The 21,149-nt window shown below is 37.6% G+C and overlaps 1 protein-coding gene across 4 annotated transcripts in view; it reads right to left on the minus strand.

The window, feature by feature from the left end:
* LOC149567062 (uncharacterized) overlaps positions 1-21,149 on the minus strand; it is a 185,951-nt gene that overhangs the window by 44,475 nt on the left and 120,327 nt on the right. For 3 of the 4 annotated variants that reach the window (XM_089820283.1, XM_089820281.1, XM_089820282.1), the window contains one exon: positions 3,703-3,798. The exons of the other annotated variant lie outside the window; for it this stretch is intronic. In XM_089820283.1, coding sequence (XP_089676409.1) covers positions 3,703-3,798 — 96 coding nt within the window. The remainder of the gene's footprint in view (positions 1-3,702; positions 3,799-21,149) is intronic. 4 annotated transcript variants of the gene reach the window in all.

The following is a 21,149-nucleotide window of genomic DNA, read 5'->3' on the forward strand; positions in this document are numbered from 1 at the left end:
CTTTAAGTGAAAAATTAAAAAATAACTCAACTTAAAATTATAACATAAAGTGCACTATAGTCACTTTAACTTAAAAATTTGAAGTTAAAGTAACTTAAAAGCATAACAAAAAGTGAATTTAAGTTATATTTATCAAAAAGTGAAAGTCAAATTAAAAATATAACATCATATTTTTAATCCGTGCTGTTGCACCAAAAAGGTCCACTTTTGAGGCACTAAAATGGTCATATCTCTTGACTAACAACTCTAATTGAACTCTAGATTAGACCGAATCAAAGGGAAAAGCGAAAGGCATGACATGAACAAAACCAAAGGACTAAAAACCAACAAGCGCAAACACAAAAGCAAAAAAAAGGACGATGAAGACTTCAAAAATCAAGCAAAGGCTTGACAAAAAGCATAACGAAAAAGACTTGACAAAGGCCTTCAGTAAAATGATTTGAAATATGAATTGAAATGGATCGATCGATCAACATTAAGCAATTGAATATCAAATTCAACTTTACAGAAACGTGAAACTATCTTGAAAAAATTTGTGTTGTTACCAACATTTTGTGGTGACAAAATGCAGGACAACGGAACCAGCTAGGGGGGGTCTATCACCCCTAAAACCAGCAAGACAAAAAATCTTTTTCATTCTCAACAACATCTGGAATAACCCAAGAGCTCATTCCAACATCTCTCTGTATACAAAAGTTGAATACAAGAATGAGAGCCTCAAACTCCAATACTGGAGGGAAAAATTGGGGAGTTTCAAGATTTTGAAATTTTATTCCTTTGAAAAGGTCCTCATAAAAGCTTTCTTAAAAATTACTTTTGTCCCCATAGCCTAGGCATCTAACTAGGGGATTTAGTTTTATGAAATATTTAACGCATGTTAAATATTAAAAAGTCAGTTTTAAAATATGTAATTGAAAATATTGAAAATGAAATCCCACCTTTTAGTGCTAACAAATTTCCACAATGCATTTAGCTATCTATTATATGCTTGTGGATTTGATTGTACAAGAATTTTTTGAACATCAACATTTGGGGTCACACTACCTGATCCATCATCAAGAAATTCTTACACAATCAAATCTAGAAGCATAGAATACTTAATTCCCCACCTTACTAAAAATTTGTCAAGGCATTGAAAAAGAAATCAGTTCTCCTCACTTAAGCAAAACTAAAGGTAAGATGGATGACAAGTGCTAAAAATAGAACTTACAAAAAGTAGAATATACTAAAAATTTCATTGTTTTCAAAAACCACTGGAAAATTGAACACTAAAGGTAAGGTGGATGGCAAGTGCCAAAATAGCCCTCATTAAAAATAAAATATACTAAAAAATTCATTGTTGCCGAAAATCACCGGAACAAAATTCCTAACCTCTCCACGGAACAATGAGTCCCCTAAACATCACTAGACAACTTACAGGAACACAAGAATAGGCTAACGGTAAGCAAAGCTGACTATGTGTGAGAAAGAGACCTTACGACATACTTTTGCATGTACTATCTCTACACTTAGGCATGGCATCTCACCTCTAACAAGATGTTGTCATCAGTAAATATTGTGTAGCTGACAGGAAGTATATCGTTGGTAAATATTAGGTAGCCGACGGACCCCTTCGGGAAGGTTCTTCGGGATGATATATGTATGACTTTGGATCATGGTTGTAATGATCATCATAAGCATAATGTAATGTCTCTGGCATATGCGAATAATAAAAAGGAGTAGTGCTGTTACATGTTCTTGTTTCATTGTTTGTATGCATTAATTCATACATACAAACAATGAAACAAGAACATGTAACAACACTACTCCTTTTTATTATTTGCATATGCCAGAGACATTACATTATGCTTATGATGATCATTACAACCATGATCCAAAGTCGTACATATATCATCCCGAAGAACCTTCCCGAAGGGGTCCGTCGGCTACATAAAAATTACCTTCCCGAAAGGGCCCGTCAGCCACCTGACAATTACCGACGACATCAACCTGTCGGCTACTCAATATTTACAGACGACATGAAGGTTCTTTGGGATGGTATATGTACGACTTTGGATCATGGTTGTAATGATCATCATAAGCATAATGTAATGTCTTTGGCATATGTGAATAATAAAAAGGAGTAATGCTGTTACATATTCTTGTTTCATTGTCTGTATGCATTAATTCATTTACCCCATATGGTAAACAGATGTAGCACACTCTTGTCATATCTCAATCCTACTCAGTGTTCCATATTCATATTCAAGCAAATGTCATCAGTTTCTTTTCCACCTAGTAGTGTCATTAATGCTACAAGACCATCAGCCATGGACGTTAGGTGAACTTCAAATAGAGTTTTGAAACCCTTCATGCTCCTAACACCATCCAATCAATGCTTCTCAAACTTAGGACATTTTACGAGAGACGTGTTTGGATCTTGTATTGACACTTGCATTTTTTTTGGTGATGGTATTGTTTTCATCTTTTGAATCCTCCAATCATTTTTGGTCTCCTTACCCCATCTTCTTTGGCATTGAGTCCTCCCTTTGATTTTTGGACTATATATAATCATCTTGATAATCTCATGAGATCTTTCCCTTTTGGCATGAGCAGATAACTCCCTTAATCTAGTTTGACCCATCCTTTTTATTTGTCAATGCGCCTTTCAAAACTTTTTTTGCCATCTCTAGTGTGTAGCTTCTTTTCTTCTATTCCTTTTCCCTTTCATTTTTCCATCCACTTAACAAAAACTATAAGAGTAGGTATGCAATTCATTTTAGTTTCAACATCCTTTTGGGTATCTTGAATGAAGATAACCCTGGAAATGACATGTTCCAATATAAGGCTTCTAGTTTCACAGCAATCTGACATACTTCAAAAGTAAACAGTGAATAAATGGTTTGAATCTTGGATAAAATGCTTTCTACACCAAGATGGATAACATAAAAATCCCAATTTAAAGATGTACCACTATCTCGGCTCGGCCCTTTGTTTCTGTATTTATTTCTTTTGCACCATATATTATAAAGGCAACCATATTGATTCTACAAATATTTTTTTATTTATATTTTAAATGCAAATCCGTAATCATTTGATAGACAACAGATATTGTCAAATATGGGAAGTGTGTAGTAATATAGCTGTAAATCCTATCAAGTATTGTATGGGAGCTTTATTTAAAATGAGTAGAAATCCTAGCTTTTTTCTGTTAAAAAAAAACTTATATGCATTCAAACATTTGTGTCTATGAGGTGTTCTCATGACATAAACCACTGGGGTTTCATGAATACAACATATTCAAATCTCCAGAAAATGGATGGTTAGAAATTTCAAAATTTTAAAATAAAAAATCCAAATCTGGTGGTGTTTTATATCAGTGGCACAAGGCAGGTGCAAGAGTTAGGTGATTTTGAGTGAATAGATACATTCATTTGCAGTCTACGTCAATTGCTGCAAGACTGGAATGATTGTTGAGGAAAACATACACTCAATAATAATATCTTTAAAGCAAATAAAGGCAAGGTATGAATAGAACAGATACATTTACTATTTTTGAAAAGTTCAATTTTATTTTTAAACTAACCATCATCAAGCTTCTCCTAGAAATTTGATCTCTTAGATTCACTTGCACATACAAACAGTCAAGAAATATTGCCTTCTCTAGAAAAATAGACATCATATGTTTAAAGGGACTAAAAAAGAAAAAGTAATAAATCTTACCTAAATCTACGTTTTGATACAAGTATGTCAATCCAAGCCACGATGGCATTTCCTAGATGTACACATAATGAATTCCATAAAGGTGGTCTTTTCAAACTGCATCATTATATCATAAAATCAATTCCAATTATATAAAATTGAAAATAATTCAATTCAATAAGCTACAAATAATAAAAAGCTGAGAATTTTACAGATGCAATAAAACCCTACATATGAGAACCATTATCCAATTTCTTGATATGTAATCATGAAACAAGTTTAGCTCCAAGAAGTATTAAGAAAATTAATTCTGTAAAAGTTGGAGCGATACATAGAACAACATTATCTGTAGTGTTTTTGTATAAAGTGACAATTAAAAATAGAGTATATAAGATAGTTCTTTTCTTTCTTATTATAGCCGTTTGTAGTTTTGTAATCATGTATGAAACTAAAAATAATAGGCAAGATTTTTTTATTCAACTCCCTAGGAGCCAAGGAGAAGTACCAAAACAATACTATAAAGCCATAGAATTCATTTAATGCATAAATGAAACTGATACAACTTAAACTGAGAAAATTATCACCATAAAGATGAGGAAGAAATGTGACATCCCAAAATTTTGACCTTTTTAAAAATTAATTATAGTCATTGAGATGATTACTTAAAAACTATTGTTTTTCCTTGTTCATGTCAAAAGGGTAGTTATATTTAACCATTGTTTCATATGAATTTGGTTGTTATCAATTATTATGTATAACTGCTTGTTGATGATGGTAGTTAGCCGTTACTTGTCATATATTGATGATGGTAGTTAGCAATTGCTTGTTTATTGAATGATGGTAGATAACTATTTTCTTTACATCTATCTGTGTTATATGTTTGTATAGATTTATCATGGAGAACTTGTTATTATTGTGGAAAATGTTGCATGGGTGGTTGCAGGAGCAGATGAAAGGAAGAAAGCATTGTTTAATAGGATCTACGGAATGGAATGGGGCACTACCTTAGTCAATTTATACGATCGATAGTATGACCTCTAACTACCTTGGTAAGGACCTAGCAACTGCATAATAGGGTACATACATTGGACACGCATGAGCTACTTGGACAACATATAAAACATTTAAATATTTAAACATAATCAAAATTCATACCTTTGATGATTTATGTTGGCATCCTCATCATTTCATTATATATATATGCACAAATGTATAAAAGTATGATGCCACCATGGTATTAAACTATCCAAGCTCGTCTCTATTAACATATGTATATATGTGTGTGTATATGCATATACATCGGGAGGATATGAAGATAAAATAAATTCTCTGAATTATCACGAAGATAGATGTGTATCCTAATAGGTATGACCTTGGACACAATAACAGTATGATGACATCATTAGAAAATTATATATATATATATATATATATTCTTCTTTTATTAAGAGTCCTTCAAATTCTATACTTAAATTATAAGTCTCTGTGAGGGATGATGAGTACACTTGGCGATATTTCTTTCTTTTGGAATCAGTGAACCAAGAAGCTAATGATCTTGTTTATAACTGCCATCTTGACCCACGACTTCAGTTCAAGCTTTGTCTCTTGCCTAAACATATATTTTTGACTGCATTCCTTTCAACTTAACATCGATACTGCTCACTTTCTCTCTTTTCATGTTTTTACTCCTTCCATTCGGCTCCCGATATTGAATGTGAAACCGAGCTTGCTATTTTTTATTACGAGGGACTCTGTATCAGCCATTCGCCTTGGCTATCCCAATCATTGAGAGTCAACCAATCGGGACTACCCGAATTCATTCCATCATTAATCAGGTTATGTGGATACTTTTATTTTCTTATCTAGTATATATGCATCCGAAATCTAGATACAAGTTGGTTTTAAGTTTGCCAATGTTAATTCCTCAATGCATGACTGTGAAATAAAAAGATGAATAATGAACAATTCATTCGATCAAACTTACCATGTAATCTGACCTGTTCGAATTTGAAACAGAACGAATATGCAATGTATATGTTCTCATTCTTGAATCAACTTGTCCTTTATTTTTGAAATATAATCCTCTGATTTTCACTAGAGAAGTCCTTGAGTCACAAGGACGGCTTCATACCAATAATAAATTATCATCTTTACAGTAGCTGAGTTTCAGCAAATGAACTGTTAATGGAAGAATTTCATTAATGAACAGCCACCAAAGACTCACTTTGGCTGGATCACAAAGAAAGAGGGTGAAGAGGTAAAAAAGGATGTTCTGCAAAAAAAAGGAACAAGAATCAAATTTGATATGACAACTTAAACTTTAAGAACTATCCAATAAGCTCATGCATGTCCAACCTACTTACCCTGTTGTCAAGTCGAGCGGTGGTGATCGGGTATTATAAACCCACCTAAAACCTTGGCCAAGGTTGTTAAAGGCATGCCTGCCTCTATAGATCACATGATGTCGGTGGCACAAGTTAATCAGAGATGTTCGTCTATTACTGAGCAGACATTCTAAACACTGGGATAGCTCAGATGGCTGGACTAATAGTGCCCCAAGCCTAGCCCCAGGGTAGGGAGGGCCTTTCTTGTTAAATGATTGCGTGGGGATTGATAAGATCCATGGTTGGGAGGTTAAGCCTAAGCTAATGCTTCTCCTCTTATCCAAAAGCCGAGGCTTGCACAACAATTATGAGACCTTTCAGTTAGATTATGTATGTTCCTCTTCCATTCTTTACTATGCATTATTTTCTCTTGTAATTATTAAATATCATAGAATTGATCGTAATGATTTAAGTTTCTTTTGTAATTATTATACAAATCAGTTATTTCAGTTGGTTGTTATTTCAGTGAATTTCACATGAAATGGAATTAAAGATGTTCACTTCGGTAATTTGGTTTGAAGTATTGCTTTTATATCTGCTTTAATTCAAATTATAGCTCTATCTTTCTAGACTAGAAAGTTTGTTTGTTACAAGAAACCTCAAGGTTGACTATAATCATAACGGGTGTCTTAATCCTAGTGTTACAAGCCTCGGACTCAACAATCCCAAATCGGGCTCGAACTTGGACTCGATGTCTAGACTCGGTAATTAAAAACCTATGAAAGTAAGGACTTGAAGATTTTTTCATGCATTATTTAGCCAATTACCATCAAATACATAATAATTATGATAGATTGAAGCTACTTTGCACACATACACAACTTTGCATAGATTACATAACTTCATAAGTATAAATGCATATTTTAAAGGAAATTACTTATGGTTAAGCTAAATAACATAATAGAAATATAGTGTCACTGTCAAATGTCTACAATGTCCATGGAATATGCAATCCATAGAATCAAAAGTTCACAACATATATCAAAATAAAGGCTCATAGCAGCCTATGTCCTCCTATGAGTATGCCTAAGATAGGTCATGGAAGACCCTAGAGCCATCCTCTCTCACTATTTCTGAGGTTGAATCTCGGTGACATGCTCATCATGATCGTCCTCCTCATTGTCATACTCATCCTTATAATCCTCTAAAAATGGATATGCCACTCAAGTTTATAGAAGCCTCCACCAAATGCTTCTTTTAACTCCTCTCAATGCTTAGGTGCAAGCTACAAAGTGGCACCAACAATCAACCAATATATTAGAGTCAACCGATTTGCAAATCTATCTCCTAAGACACCAATACTCTTCTTTCACTATTGTTTGTGTTTGCAAGAGATAGAATGGCCTTTTTAGGTCTTAGAAATGCAATACATACCAAAAGAAGAAAGTAAAAACCATTAAAAATTTGGTTTTTTCACTTTTTACATGTTGGCTAACATAGATTCAAGCCAATAGGACTCAACGAGTCTGGAGAGTCTTTGGACTCAGTGAGTCCATGAAGACTTGCCTAGGACTAGGACCAATACGAGACACAAGGCCCTTAGCCTCGAGGAGGTAGTCTTGCCTTAAGACTAGCTGAGTCCTATAACTATGCTTAATCCTATAATACCAGACAAAAAGTAAATGGTTTAAGTAAAGATTGAGTATGCAAGCATAGATAGGATATAATATGAAACTAGTTCAAAATTATACCATTGAAAAAGCTAGGCAACCAGTATCTTGCTCAATGACCTTGAATATAGTGATCTCGACCCTGACATGTCCACCACCAATGCCTTTATGTAATTCATCTATCACCTTGTTGGGTTGTTCTTAATTTAAGCATTTCAGAAGTAGACCATTGGGATTTTCCACGCCAATTCATTGTGTACTAACACATCTTTTAGATTGCAACTTGCGAGTTTGACTAAAGTTTATCATTCATTCCAAGGGGACAACTCGTCTTTTTTTTGGGTAAAAAGTTTATTTATACCATGGATCATCCTTTTGATTGGCAACAAATCTATCCACAGTCAAAATTTGTCTCATTCTCTTCAACTCCTACGTTTGCATTTCTTGACCTCTAACCAACTATGAAGTTTCTACCTCCATGTGATATTTTTGGATCTTACTAATCCATTTGGATTTCTTACCTAAGGCTTCATGCTAATCAAGTGTTTGTTAGTAGTAGTACTATATGCATCATGTGTATAATGTTCTTTACAGTTACTAGATATGTCCTATTATTATTTATGGCTTAAAAAATATATGATCATGTTTTTCCATTGACTTAAATTTAGCACCTTGTAAACACATAACAAGATGTATAGGATGCTCATATCCATCCATGATCTTTCGGAGTAGTACAACAAAAAGTGCATGAGATGAAACAAATGAGAAGATTTGGGAATGGTTTAAAATAATCTTGACATACAAGACTAGCACTTCCTTATGAGCTTCCTTGATCTTCACAAATGCTTCAACTAGTTCATCACTCCATGTGATTGATTGTTGTTAGAATGTTTAACCTTTACTTGACTTAGGTTTCTTTATTTGTATTTAGTTTGGCATACTCCTCTGAAATCCTTACATGTAATTTGTCCTCTTGTAAATGTGATGACAAGTCATTTCTTTCCTTTACTAAGGAATATTAATTTATCCTCCTTATAAGAATGGTGACAAATTGCACACATTTTGTGAATGGTGGTATTCATAAAAAAGGAAGTTACTTTTTTAACTCTTCATCTCTATTTAAGAGATGATTCTCCTCTCATTTTTCACTTTTTGATATCATTGTAATGAGCTTCCTCCCCCCTCTCTCTCTCTCTCTCGAATTTGCTTTCATTCATAATACATAAGGAGTTTTTCCTTCATTTTCCCCTTTCAAAAGCTTTAGGTGATTGCTCTTAAGTGGCTCTTTAATTTGGTAACATCTATACACACTTGGATTTCTATTTCATTTTCTTGCTCGTGTTTCCTTCAAGGTATCAAAGCAAGTTACTAATCCTTGTCTATGTTGAAGTTGATGAATGTTGTCAATCTTTTTCATTTAAGCCCATTGTAATGTCCCCATTTTGGGGTCTTCTAGTAGTGCAGTTGTTGTTGGCATTCTAAGTTTGTGTCAGCATGAGTCTTGGGGTGCTTCCATTTTCCCAATGAGCTCAGTTGGTTTAGAGGAGTTAAAGGAAGCTTTCAGATGTTGTTTTGGACTTTGAGTTTGGGCTCCAAGAATCTTGGAGGGAGCATCTATTTTTAAAAAGTCACCCAATCAACCTTGTTTATCATCTTTCATCATCAAGATCACCCATGTACAGTTAGATTTCGATTCTGATGCTTTTCAATGGATTTTGCAAGTTGGGTGTACTATTAGCTATAATTTTTTAAATTTACTAAGGTTGCTATTTTATTAAAAATTGTCTAGTGAGAAGCTTGGTGTTATAGCTCATTGGAGCTGAGATGAGAAGTTTTATATCTTGTACACATAAACTAGGGACCTTGTGTGTCAAATTATCATTATTTTAATGAAAATTCCTTTTTGAAGCAATGGGGGAGTTTAAGTTTAAAAAGTAACTTTATTATCATGTCAATTTTAAATTATAACATAAAGCTTCTTTTGGAGAGAAAACAAAATAAAAGTAACTTTGACCCCACATTGCTTCCAAATGTGTTTCAACCACCTAAAGAGGCTCTGTAAACAGGGTGTACTCTCCTTTCTAGAGCATGTTATGAGATTATGCTTTTGGGATACTTCTCCATTGTTGTTAGAAATGGTGATTGGTTTTCCAAGGACGAAAAATACTTGGATAAGGAAAGTTTGGATGATCCCCCGTTCCTTCAACTATGTGAATTCGTATAGAGTTCACACTTGAACTTATTTGCAAATTTTGGTGAGATTGTCATTAAGGCAATTCTGATCAGATTTGATATTTGTAAAGATTACCAAGAGTGACATCCAATTGAGGTACTTGTTTGCAGCTCAAGTGTAATGCTCCTTTCTAACGATCCTTGAAGAAAGACCCTTCTTGGCCCCCAGATACACCTATTAGTACAAAATTCCGTACTACTAGAGGTCAGATTCACTAACCATATGGGTATGGCAATGAATAACGTTAGTACAGTGTCAATGGAGGAGTGTCTGTATGGTGGCAATGAAGTTTATATGACAGGTGGTGACTGTACGTCAAGTGGGGGTAGCCAGAAGAAGCAGTTGTATGGTGGATATATGCCACTGGTTGTAGTACGGTGTTAGATATATGGTGTCCAACAGGTTCATATAGTAATCATGAGCAAGTGTGTGGTGTGCAATCAGGTCTTACAATAGGGAAGGGTGATATGCTGGAAGGATGCACTGCAGATAGAATGGAGACCAAATGGTGCTTGGGATGGAATCAGCATACGATGTTAAGGACGGCACGAGCCTGGCACCTTCAGACCCCGCAACAATGTCAAAACAATCTGATGTATAGTTGCAAAATAAAGTATGCCTTCCTTATTTGTCACCAAACAAAATATACAAATAATATTCGCCACAAAACACAAGAAGAACACAGAGATATGTCAAATAGAAATTATATTTGCAAACAAGGATGATGCTCTGGTTTGCCAGACCCAAGAAAAGTAATCCAATAAGCAGAATAGGGTAGGATTGAAACCCACCGAAAGTGCACAAACCAAGTAGCCCAAATGGCAAACAATAGCAGAATTCCACAGAATTCGCATATACAAAAACAAATCAAGTTGCATGCCTGCAACATCCAACCCGACCGACATATATACCCCATCGGTATAAAATCCCTTGTAAATCTGATCACAGTCTCTTGTTATGAAACTCAAGGAATATTATCAAACATTTAGCATACAACTTGAGACCACTGTTATGAATTCTTTGTTTGCCTTCTTTAAGTTCGTAGGCTGCAAATGAAGCTACTGAATGCTTCTGACAATACAGCATTGTTAAAAAAATGATGTACTAGATGTTTCAGACCTTTGGCAAACATATACATGACTGAAATTAACTATTACAGCTAATAGACATAAAGACAAACACTTGCCACACATCCCAATGAGCACCTACAACCACTAGGCATTTCTACAATCATTTGGCATGCATACTAGTGATTCAGTAACTGAAATACAAAACTACAACTTGGCATTTCATCAAACAGTTATTGTGCAACGTAACTCCTTGTTTCAATCCCAAACTATTTTCAACTAACAACTTAAAATGCTGAGACCTCGGATTTCAATTGCAGTATAAAGGAATTGCAATTATATGACCAGTTTATCAAACAATGAAGAACCTGGTTATCTGCAATGTGAAATGCCACACAGTATTTGCAAACTCAGCCAGTATTAGGAAGTTTGCTGCCCTTTAGACTTCCAACACTGTCCCAAGAATGCTATTGCAGGTGATTATAACAGCTCGCCAACAGCTGAGACCCCATGCTTCTCAACCATGGTGAATGCAGCCCACAAACAAGCCAGCAATGGCATTATTCTCCAAGGTATAGACGATTGGGAATCAACCCCAATCTGATCACTCCAACGGTGAGCCAAAAGCTGCCCAAATAGGACAATAACAGTCCCAATTTTTGACCTCCAGCGGTTAGGAAAACAACAGTAAATCAGAACTGTTGGACGCCCAAGAATAGATCAGATATCTCCCACAAATCTCAGCTTCAGCAGTAAATATATCCCTCTTATTTGACCGCCAATTCTTAGACTTAGCAATGATCAAATTGTTATAAAACAGCAACAATTTGATTGATAATCAGAAACAGATTTAACACAATTCACCATGACTTTCAATGGCTCAAAGTGTAACAGTAGAGAGAGGAGTTAGTCCCCACAGAAATCCCATGTAGAAACCCTCAACAAAATTCACAAAATGAATAAAATCAAATGTCATAGAATGAATTGTTTTCTCACGCTGCATTGTTTTTATAATAATAAAAGATAACTTTTTCAAGACACCAAAAGCAAGTAGCTTCTCTTACACACTTTTCACTAGAGAGCCTTCATCAACACATTTTTCAATTAGAAGCTTTCAATTTAATTTTTTGAATAAATAACTCCCAAGCGAAAAGCTTCATGAAGACACTTTTCACTTAAAAGGCTTCTTGAAAACACCTTCAAATTATAACAACATAATGATGAAGTTATTCTTTAAGATAGCCTTAATAAATAACTTATACTATGAAGCTCCATTAAACGACCCAATCAATCACTTAAGATAATATGAAGCTTCTTTTTTAGTGTCTTTGCTTTTTTAGAGTTTGAAATATGATATTCAACTATCTTTCCTTCCAAGACTTAGGGGCCATAATACACTTTATTAAATAACCATTTAATGAACTTAGCACTTAATAATAAGCTAGTGTAATTATTAATTAAGCGTCACTTAATTAATAATCACTAATAAAATCAAATGCTTAATTCATAATGCATATACTCACTATCCATGTCTAAAAAACTAAGTGCCCTCCAAAAGTCGCAACTAGCTAAAATTGACTTACTATAAATAGTGAGACCCTCAAAACTGTGCCAAACAAAAAGTGAATAAATCACTGCACAGACAATGAGTCTGGGTACCCCTACTAGATATAGCAACTCCACAAGAATGACTTATTCTAAATAGTAAGTCTCTGAATAACTGTTCCAGTCATCAATACCAAATCTCAACATTGCCACCAAATTGTTCAGGCACCCTACTAAAGATAGAAACCCTCTCCTCAAATAGACACATACTAAGCATGTCAATCTGACTCAAACAAAGAGATATGTTGAACATCCCTGACCACTGAAGGGGAAATAGGTCTCTGGCTCTGCCAATTGAACCCTCTGAACAACTCCATTAGCCTATGATGTCAGGAAATAGGCTAATTCTCTAAGAGTCGAGGCCCAGAAAATTGGGACATTATACAAGGGTTTCCACATTAACTATGTGTAATTCTTGTGTTTCTACTTGGTAAGTATTGCATTTGTGGTTATTAAGTTTTATACTATTGCTATTGTGATTAATTTAAGTGTTGAAAAGTAAAATTTTGTTATTATACTATTTCACCCCTTCTTCCCCCTAGCATAATCATGTGCTTGTCACTTCAAACCACATAACCACCTGTTGATGAGGACATTTGCAAACCACCAACACAAAATAAAATATACAAAATATATCCTATCCTCTCCTGTTGAAAGGAAATCTCAAATGCTAATGTGCTTGATCAAGTGAGTGACCCCAAAGTTATCTATGTTAAGTCTTGACTTCACTCAAATATCCTCAGTTGATGATGTGATATTGTTGGTAATTCCCAACGAGACTTACACAAGTGAGCCTGGACTACAAATGTAACTTTCTCGAAATAAAGAATTTTTCTTATAGGCTTCCCTAATGACAAAACTTCAAATTCTATAAAAGTCAAATAATTGTAGGACATCATATTCTCCTGTTGTCCAAACATGTTCAGTTTCCAAAGCTTTGGTAGCACTTCACTTTTCTACTAAAAATGCTCCAAAATAAATAGCAAAATGGATAAAGGATTCAATGGGCTGACTAGGATCTAAATCCTATGGGCAATGACTATAATGAGTGATGCTTTAGACAGATAGATACCATAAACTGATTTCAGCTTAATCAAACTACTCACAACACCAAACATATAGGCAATCTGCGAAGGAAAGGAAAAAATTTCAGATTGTAAACATGCATTCAAGTACCCAATATTGGGGCAACTCAAACATGCATTCACAAATGACCTAATGCTGCAACTGGGTTCAGATGAACCATACATTGTAACTCAAATCAACAAGAAAGAAATGCTATAAATCAAAAACCCATCACGTATCTTCATATTTCACCACCAAAGTCACTGAGCTGAAAGCAACATTGAGGTATTGAAAACCATGTATCCACTGGAAGAACACAAAAAAGAAACCATAACTTGAATGCTTCAATTGCATTAACTCCAAATGCTGATTACAACATTTTTTTTATCAATTCCTACTGCTACAGAAACTACCCCTGCTAATTTGTTCACTATTCACTACTAACTTTAAAAAAAATTACGGCATTGCCTTTCATAGATAAGGCATACAAAATCAATAGTGGAGATTAACTCAACACCAAGGGCTTACATTTGTCTTTTAAAAACATCGAGACATTAAAAATAATATTCTCGAATCTTACCTTCTCCCACAAGATGATGAAAGGAGTATACCTAACCGCACTACAAGACAAAAACGGCAGGCTTCCCAATGTGTCGAGAATGAGACAATAGGTACTAGAAATATAATTTTGACTTTTCATTATTACATCTGATTTGACGTTTGGAAATTTGCCATTTCTTTTACAATAAAACAGATCTTGATTATTTCTCCTTGAATGTTTCAATCCTCCATTGCTATCTTGTATTTCCCATAAGTCTGAAAATGTTCCATGAGCTTGTTCCATGGGTACATTTGCTTGTGAGTAGGGATGTTAAAATGCCTTTGTTGTCAGAGTAATTGATTCTACTACTCTTGTAGCTTTCATCAATCTTGAGTCTTCAACCAAATGGCACTCTTGATCCCTTTGGAGGTATCTACTTGTATTTTCATGTTCACCAATATATCTTGGAACATCTACATGAAAATACCCCATAGCCATCACCAATCAAAGCGTCTAGCATTATTGGCATAAACAAGAGCATCAAAATTCAATTCAACATTGTCATAATCGTTCATTTCAGATTGTCAAAATCAAATAATCACGATAATGCAAAAGATAGGCATTAATGGATTGAGAACTTGGTATTGCATAGGAAGACTAACACCATCGTGGACCATTGGACAGGCTTTAACTCACAATAATGGAATGTTGGGCTCGATAAGGATACGAGAAATGGATCGGGATTTCACTGCCTTTGGATCAGCATTTGTTCATTCTCACGGATTAGGAAACTATTAAATTGGAGGATTGGATTCATGGTCTTCTATGGGAATGTTGAGATTTCCTTATACCTTGGATTGGCAATTTTATATTGACATGGTGTTTACCGTATGGATTAATTAAGCAACGCACACAGGAAATAGACACGAACACCGAACAGCAAACAGCAGAACTCTTATTATTATTTGCATATACCAATAGTACATTATGCTTTTATGATAAGATATGATCTGATGATCCCCTGAATACAATGCTTCCCGAAGGGGTTATAAATACTTTCCGAAGAACTTTCCCAAAGGAGTCCGTCGGCCACATACAACATGTCGCTACATAACTATTTACCCGTCAGCTACATAACAAGAACTTTTCCGAAGGGACCCGTCGGCTAATACACAATTTCCTTTCCGGAGGGACCCGTCGGCTGATACACAATTTCCTTTCCGAAGGGACCCATTGGCCGATACACAGTTTCCTTTCCGAAGGGACCCATCGGCCAATACACAGTTTCCTTTCCGAAGGAACCCGTCGACCGATACACAATTTCTACCGACGACATCATCCCCCCCAAAAAGAAAAGTCGTCTCCTGATGACTATTACAAAATCTCTGAGACAAATCAACAACCAAAATACATTGACTGACTAATTGGTCTTCAACATCGTCACCTTAGCCCATCTGACATCTGACCCTGATAGCCACCTGTGCCGCTTTCTGCCTTCCAATTCCGAGCACACTGAACCAAGTGTCGTTGCACTGCCTCCAACTGGATGATCAACTCCTCCCAAGCTCTCTACGCATCCACCAAGACAGCCTCACAGCCAACACTTACTCTCAGTGCCTCTGATACATAGACACTCCATGCCTGCCGCAGCTCCATGTCTTTTCAACTGGTCATACTCCCACTACTGATATCCGCAACGACTGGGGGTCTAGGGGGCACCGCCAAGACCAAATTAACACTCTGAAACTCACACAAAACTGCACGAAACACACCATTTCTGTCATTTTCTGCCAATTCTACACTCTTTCTGGCAACCGTTGGTTCTTCCTTTACCCTGTGGCATCGTCTAATCCTCATTTTGAGCATTCTTGATTTGTCAGCGTTTTTTTTTTTTTTTTTTAGAAAACCTCCTGTCACCCTTCTGTGCTACCAAATAGCAAGTAGAAGTCGTACACCAAAACCCCACTCTTCAAAATCTATAATCTTGCAATCCAAATCCGTACACATGATATGCTTGAAAAATCCGTACAATCACCTCGCATTCCCAACTGCAATTTTCGTACGCTGCTTTCCTTTAAAAATCCGTACAGAAAAATGGCTCTAAAATCTGTATGCTTAATATATTTGCTTGAAAATCCGTACGAAACACAAGCTTATAACAAGCCATACGGTATCTTCCTCCAAAAATCCGTACAGCAGCCTCTTGAGAACCCGTACAATTAATTTATCTAGAAAGCCGTACACCATCCTTCAAACATTGAAAACCGTACGGCAGTCCTTTTTACTGTGAAATCTGTACGATGTTTGTGGAAATCGTACAGTGCCCCTTTACTGTGAAATCCGTACGGTAGCAATGAAATACGTACGGTGGCAATGAAATCCGTACTCTGGCAGTGAAATTTGTACGTTAGCAATGAAATCCGTACGGTGGCAATGAAATCCATACTCCAAACATGAAATCCATACGTTGGCTTTAAAAACCATAATTCTTAAAAAATCGTACTGCAATTTGGATTGTCTGGAAAACCGTACGCCCTCCTTCAGATATGAAAAAAACCGTACTTACTTCCTTTTCCCTTCAAACGAAAACCCCGTACGGTGCTGTCTCCTCCAAATATGGGACCGTACGGTACTTTCCAGAACTCGTACGGTGCTTTACTTCACTTTTTTTTTTTTTTTTTTTCAACTATGTACAATATTTACATATGTATAGTACTTACAGTCTTCTTCTCTCAGTTGTTCATCCATGGAGGTGCGTTACTTCTTTCATGGCAGATATTCAACTTCGACCTATTCACTGTGTCGGCAACTTCCTTTCCGTCTAGCATCCATTGTTTTACTGCTCCATTGTCACCCACTTCCCGAATTTGATATGGTCGGACCCACTTAACTCTGAACTTGCCTGGGTTGATCTCATTCCGTCCATCATATCTCAATGCCAACTCTCCTGGTTGAAACCTGCTACGCCTGTTCTGTGTCATCTCCATATCGCCTAGTTTGTTCCTGAAGCTCCGTACTATGGACTCCATCAGCTGCCCCTTCTGTCCGTCAATAACACTTTCACTCTGTACTGCTACAACTTTTATTGAAACCTTCCTCTTTGTTGCCTGTGCAGACCGTATCGTGTGTCTTCCTTGTCGTCCGTGCCTTTCTGCTATATCTGTGGTTTGACATAATACTTTCTTCCTGCGCAGTCGTACAGTAGAATCTTTCCTTCTTTTGGGTTCGTACTATATGTTCTGTCCTTCAGCTTCAGTCATATCCGCGTTTCCTTCTTCGGCTTCTCTGTGTTGCTTCGAACATTCATTTCTTCCTCGGCTTCTCCGTGTTCCTTCAAACATTCATTTCCTCCGTCAGCTTCTCTGTGTTTCTTCAGACAATCATTTCCTCCTTTGGCTTCTCTGTGTTCCTTCGGACATTCATTTCCTTCTTCTTTCTTACCTTCGTCAATCCTTAGCATATTACAACTCGAAAAGAGCTCGTAATCCTCTATCTACCAATGGTAAAGACCATTTACTGAATCCAGATCGTCCTCTCCTTCCAATCGTAGGACTCCCTCCTGATCAGGTTCCATAATCTGCCTCCTATCATCGTCTTCTCCTTCAGAATCCGATGATAGAGCTTCTTCTCCAACCATCTGAGTGTGCAGATCGATGACATACTTCCGGCCTTTGCTTTCGAGTGATAAAGTATTTTTCTTCCAATCGTGCTTTGCCTTGGCTTGTATCAGCCACCCCCGGCCCAGAATGGCATCATATCCTCTCCGCTTCAGTGGGATTACAACAAAGTCCAACAGGAATGGCTGTGTTCCAATCATCACTGGTTGTGTTGTCAGGACTCCCAATGGCTTGATTCCATGTTGATCGGCCGTTAGCAGCTGGAATGTAGGCGGCCATAATGTCGGCTGTCCCAACTTTTTCCAAGTGTCTTCGGGCAACACATTGACACCAGACCCTCCATCCACAATTGTTTCCGTCAATACACTCCCGAGAATTCCCATTTCGATGACTGCTGGATGGCGTCCGGATGAGAGGGTTAACAACATCGGATTTTCTGCACTTGCGCCACTTTCCTTCTCCTTTTTGTCCGTTGCACTTGCTCCATTTTCCTGCTTCCTTCCATGTTCTCCTGGTAGTTTAGCAGCAAGAACGATGTTTGTGAGTGCCGATCGAAGCTGAGGCATAGTGAGCAACAGATCACTTATCCTGACGGGTATCTCGGCTTGCAAAATTTGCCGTACAATGTTCTGTTCTGCGCAGTTTCGTACGGAAGTACTCGGCATGTCCTTCAGTTGTGCCGTTTTTGCCTATGTTGCTTTCTGGATCTCTACCCATGCTTCCTCCAGTCTCTTCTTTTCTTCCGCCGATCGAGGTACACTTTCACTTGCTGCCGTGTGATGGCCAAAACCTCTTCTTCGTTCGTCCCGACGGTGATCAAGTTTACTCCCGACTTCGGACACCTAGCATCTTCATGATCACCAGGGCCACACCATCTGCATAACAACTTCGGTGTGTTCGCTGTTGTACACTCTCGGGCGAAGTGACCCCACAGATTGCATGCGTGGCATTGAACAATCGGTCGACCATTCGCATCATACTGAATTCGACTCCTTCCTCCTGTATTGTTGTTGTTGCTATTGTTGTTATTTTGACCGAGCCGATTGTTTCTGTATCCGCCCGATGTGGCACCTTCCGTACTGGTGTTCCCATTCCCTCCTGACGGGGATGCCTCCTGTGACAGGAACACTTGCTATGGTGTCCTTGTTTTTAAATTGAAAGGGCATTCCCTTACCGAGTGTCCCAGGATCTGGCAGATTTCACAAAATTGATCTTTCGGGCAAGATCCCTTCGTATGGCCTTCTTTCTTACACTCCGTGCACCATAGGTCATTGCCCTTAGTCTCCTTGTTCATGTTTTTGAATTCCTTCATCATCCGCATCATATCCTTCTGGAGGGCACGAACCTTCCTGTTGCTTCCCTCATCATTGCTGCTATCCTCTCCTGGAGATGCATTGTCATCTAAATCGGACGAGTTGTTCTTCTTCTTCTTTGTCTTCTGATCACTTTCGAGGTTCATTGCTCGATTGTACGCTTCATCGTATGTCGATGGTGGCACGATCTTCATCTTTTTCCGCAACTTTGGGTGAAGGCCTTCAATGAACCATCTTTTCTGGAGCCCATCTGTCGGCTTATTCTCCATTTTACTGATTAAGTCCTTCAACCTCCTGGCGAAGACCCGTACTATTTCATTCTTCTTTTTCTTACTATTGAATATTTCTGCTACAATTTCATTATCATCACGCAAAAGTTGAAATTCTGCAATGAACTCCTTCTTAATGTTATCCCAACTATTTAATTTCTGTGGTTCAGCATCAGTAAACCAATCAATCGCAACACCCCGTAGGGTAGCGGGAAATTGTCGAATCCATTCGTTTGTATCTGTTATGCCATTTGCCCTCCAGATCGTTTCACATGTTTTACAATGTCGAATGGGATCAGCTGCTTCATCACCACCAAATTTAGGCAATTTTTCCTTCGAACCTGCCATTATCACTGTATGTCGGGGGTTTTGTTGTGTACCTGCGCTGTTTTGCACTCCCGCGCTATTTTGAGCACCCACGCTGTTCTGAGCTCCCGCGCTGTTTTGAACACCCGTGTTGTTCTGCACACCCATGCTATTCTGGACACCCGCGCTGTTCTGCACACCCGCGCTGTTTTGCACACCCGCGCTGTTCTGCACACCCACGCTATTCTGGACACCCGCGTTGTTCTGCACACCCACGCTGTTTTCTGCTTCCGCGCTATTTTCAATACCTGCACTGTTTTCACCACCCGCGCTGTTTGGTGAAGAAGAGGGTGCGTCAACCGAAGTTGTTCGTCCCGGAAGCATATCTCGGACGAAGAGGTCACTCCACGCTCGTGCTCCTTCGGCACTCCGAGCCGTTGGAGTCGATCTCCTTCCGTCAAGATTCTCTTCCCGTAGCGTATGTAGGTTCAGAAACTCCTCCCTCGCTTCTTCCACCAAATCAAGCCGTTGTCGAGTCTCCTTCAACAATCCTTCCGCGCTCTTGTTTTCGTCGAGAATCTTCTGAAATCTCCTTCGTCGCTCTATCTGCTGAGCCAAAATTAAATTTTTCCGCACAATGCGTATGTCATCTTTTTCCTTTAGCCTACTCTTATCTTTGTTCAACTGATTCGGCATTTAATTCATATCCGCCTGCCTGCATACCAGGTCCATTGGGCAACGGCGCCAAATGTTTACTGTATGGATTAATTAAGCAATGCACACAAGAAATAGACACGAACACCGAACAGCAAACAGCATAACTCTTATTATTATTCGCATATACCAACAGTACATTATGCTTTTATGATAAGATATGATCTGATGATCCCCTGAATACAATGCTTCCCGAAGGGGTTATAAATACTTTCCGAAGAACTTTCCCGAAGGAGTCCGTCGGCCACATACAACATGTCGCTACATAACTATTTACCCGTCAGCTACATAACAAGAACTTTTCCGAAGGGACCCGTCGGCTAATACACAATTTCCTTTCTGAAGGGACCCGTCGGCTGATACACAATTTCCTTTCCGAAGGGACCCATCGGCCGATACACAATTTCCTTTCCGAAGGGACCCATCGGCCGATACACAGTTTCCTTTCCGAAGGGACCCGTTGACCGATACACAATTTCTACCGACGACACATGGAATGACATTTTTAACCTTCACAATGTCTGGCAGTGCTTTTAGCCTCAAATGGATTGGAGGTTTTGTCTTAAAGAAGGAATGCATTTTATGTCTTCGAATGGAGTGGCAAGTTTGAAAAGGTCTTGGAGATTTCAATGAGCAATGGAATACAAAAGAAGGTAGAAATTTTGGACTTATTTTGGGGGTGGATCAAGGAGCAGGTTGGGGATTTCTATGATGTTGAGATTTTGTGTTTTATGTCATAATCTT

Source organism: Cupressus sempervirens, chromosome 3, assembly GCF_028749045.1.
Source record: "Cupressus sempervirens isolate cs-2001-9-10 chromosome 3, ASM2874904v1, whole genome shotgun sequence".
Classification (NCBI taxonomy): Eukaryota; Viridiplantae; Streptophyta; class Pinopsida; order Cupressales; family Cupressaceae; genus Cupressus; species Cupressus sempervirens.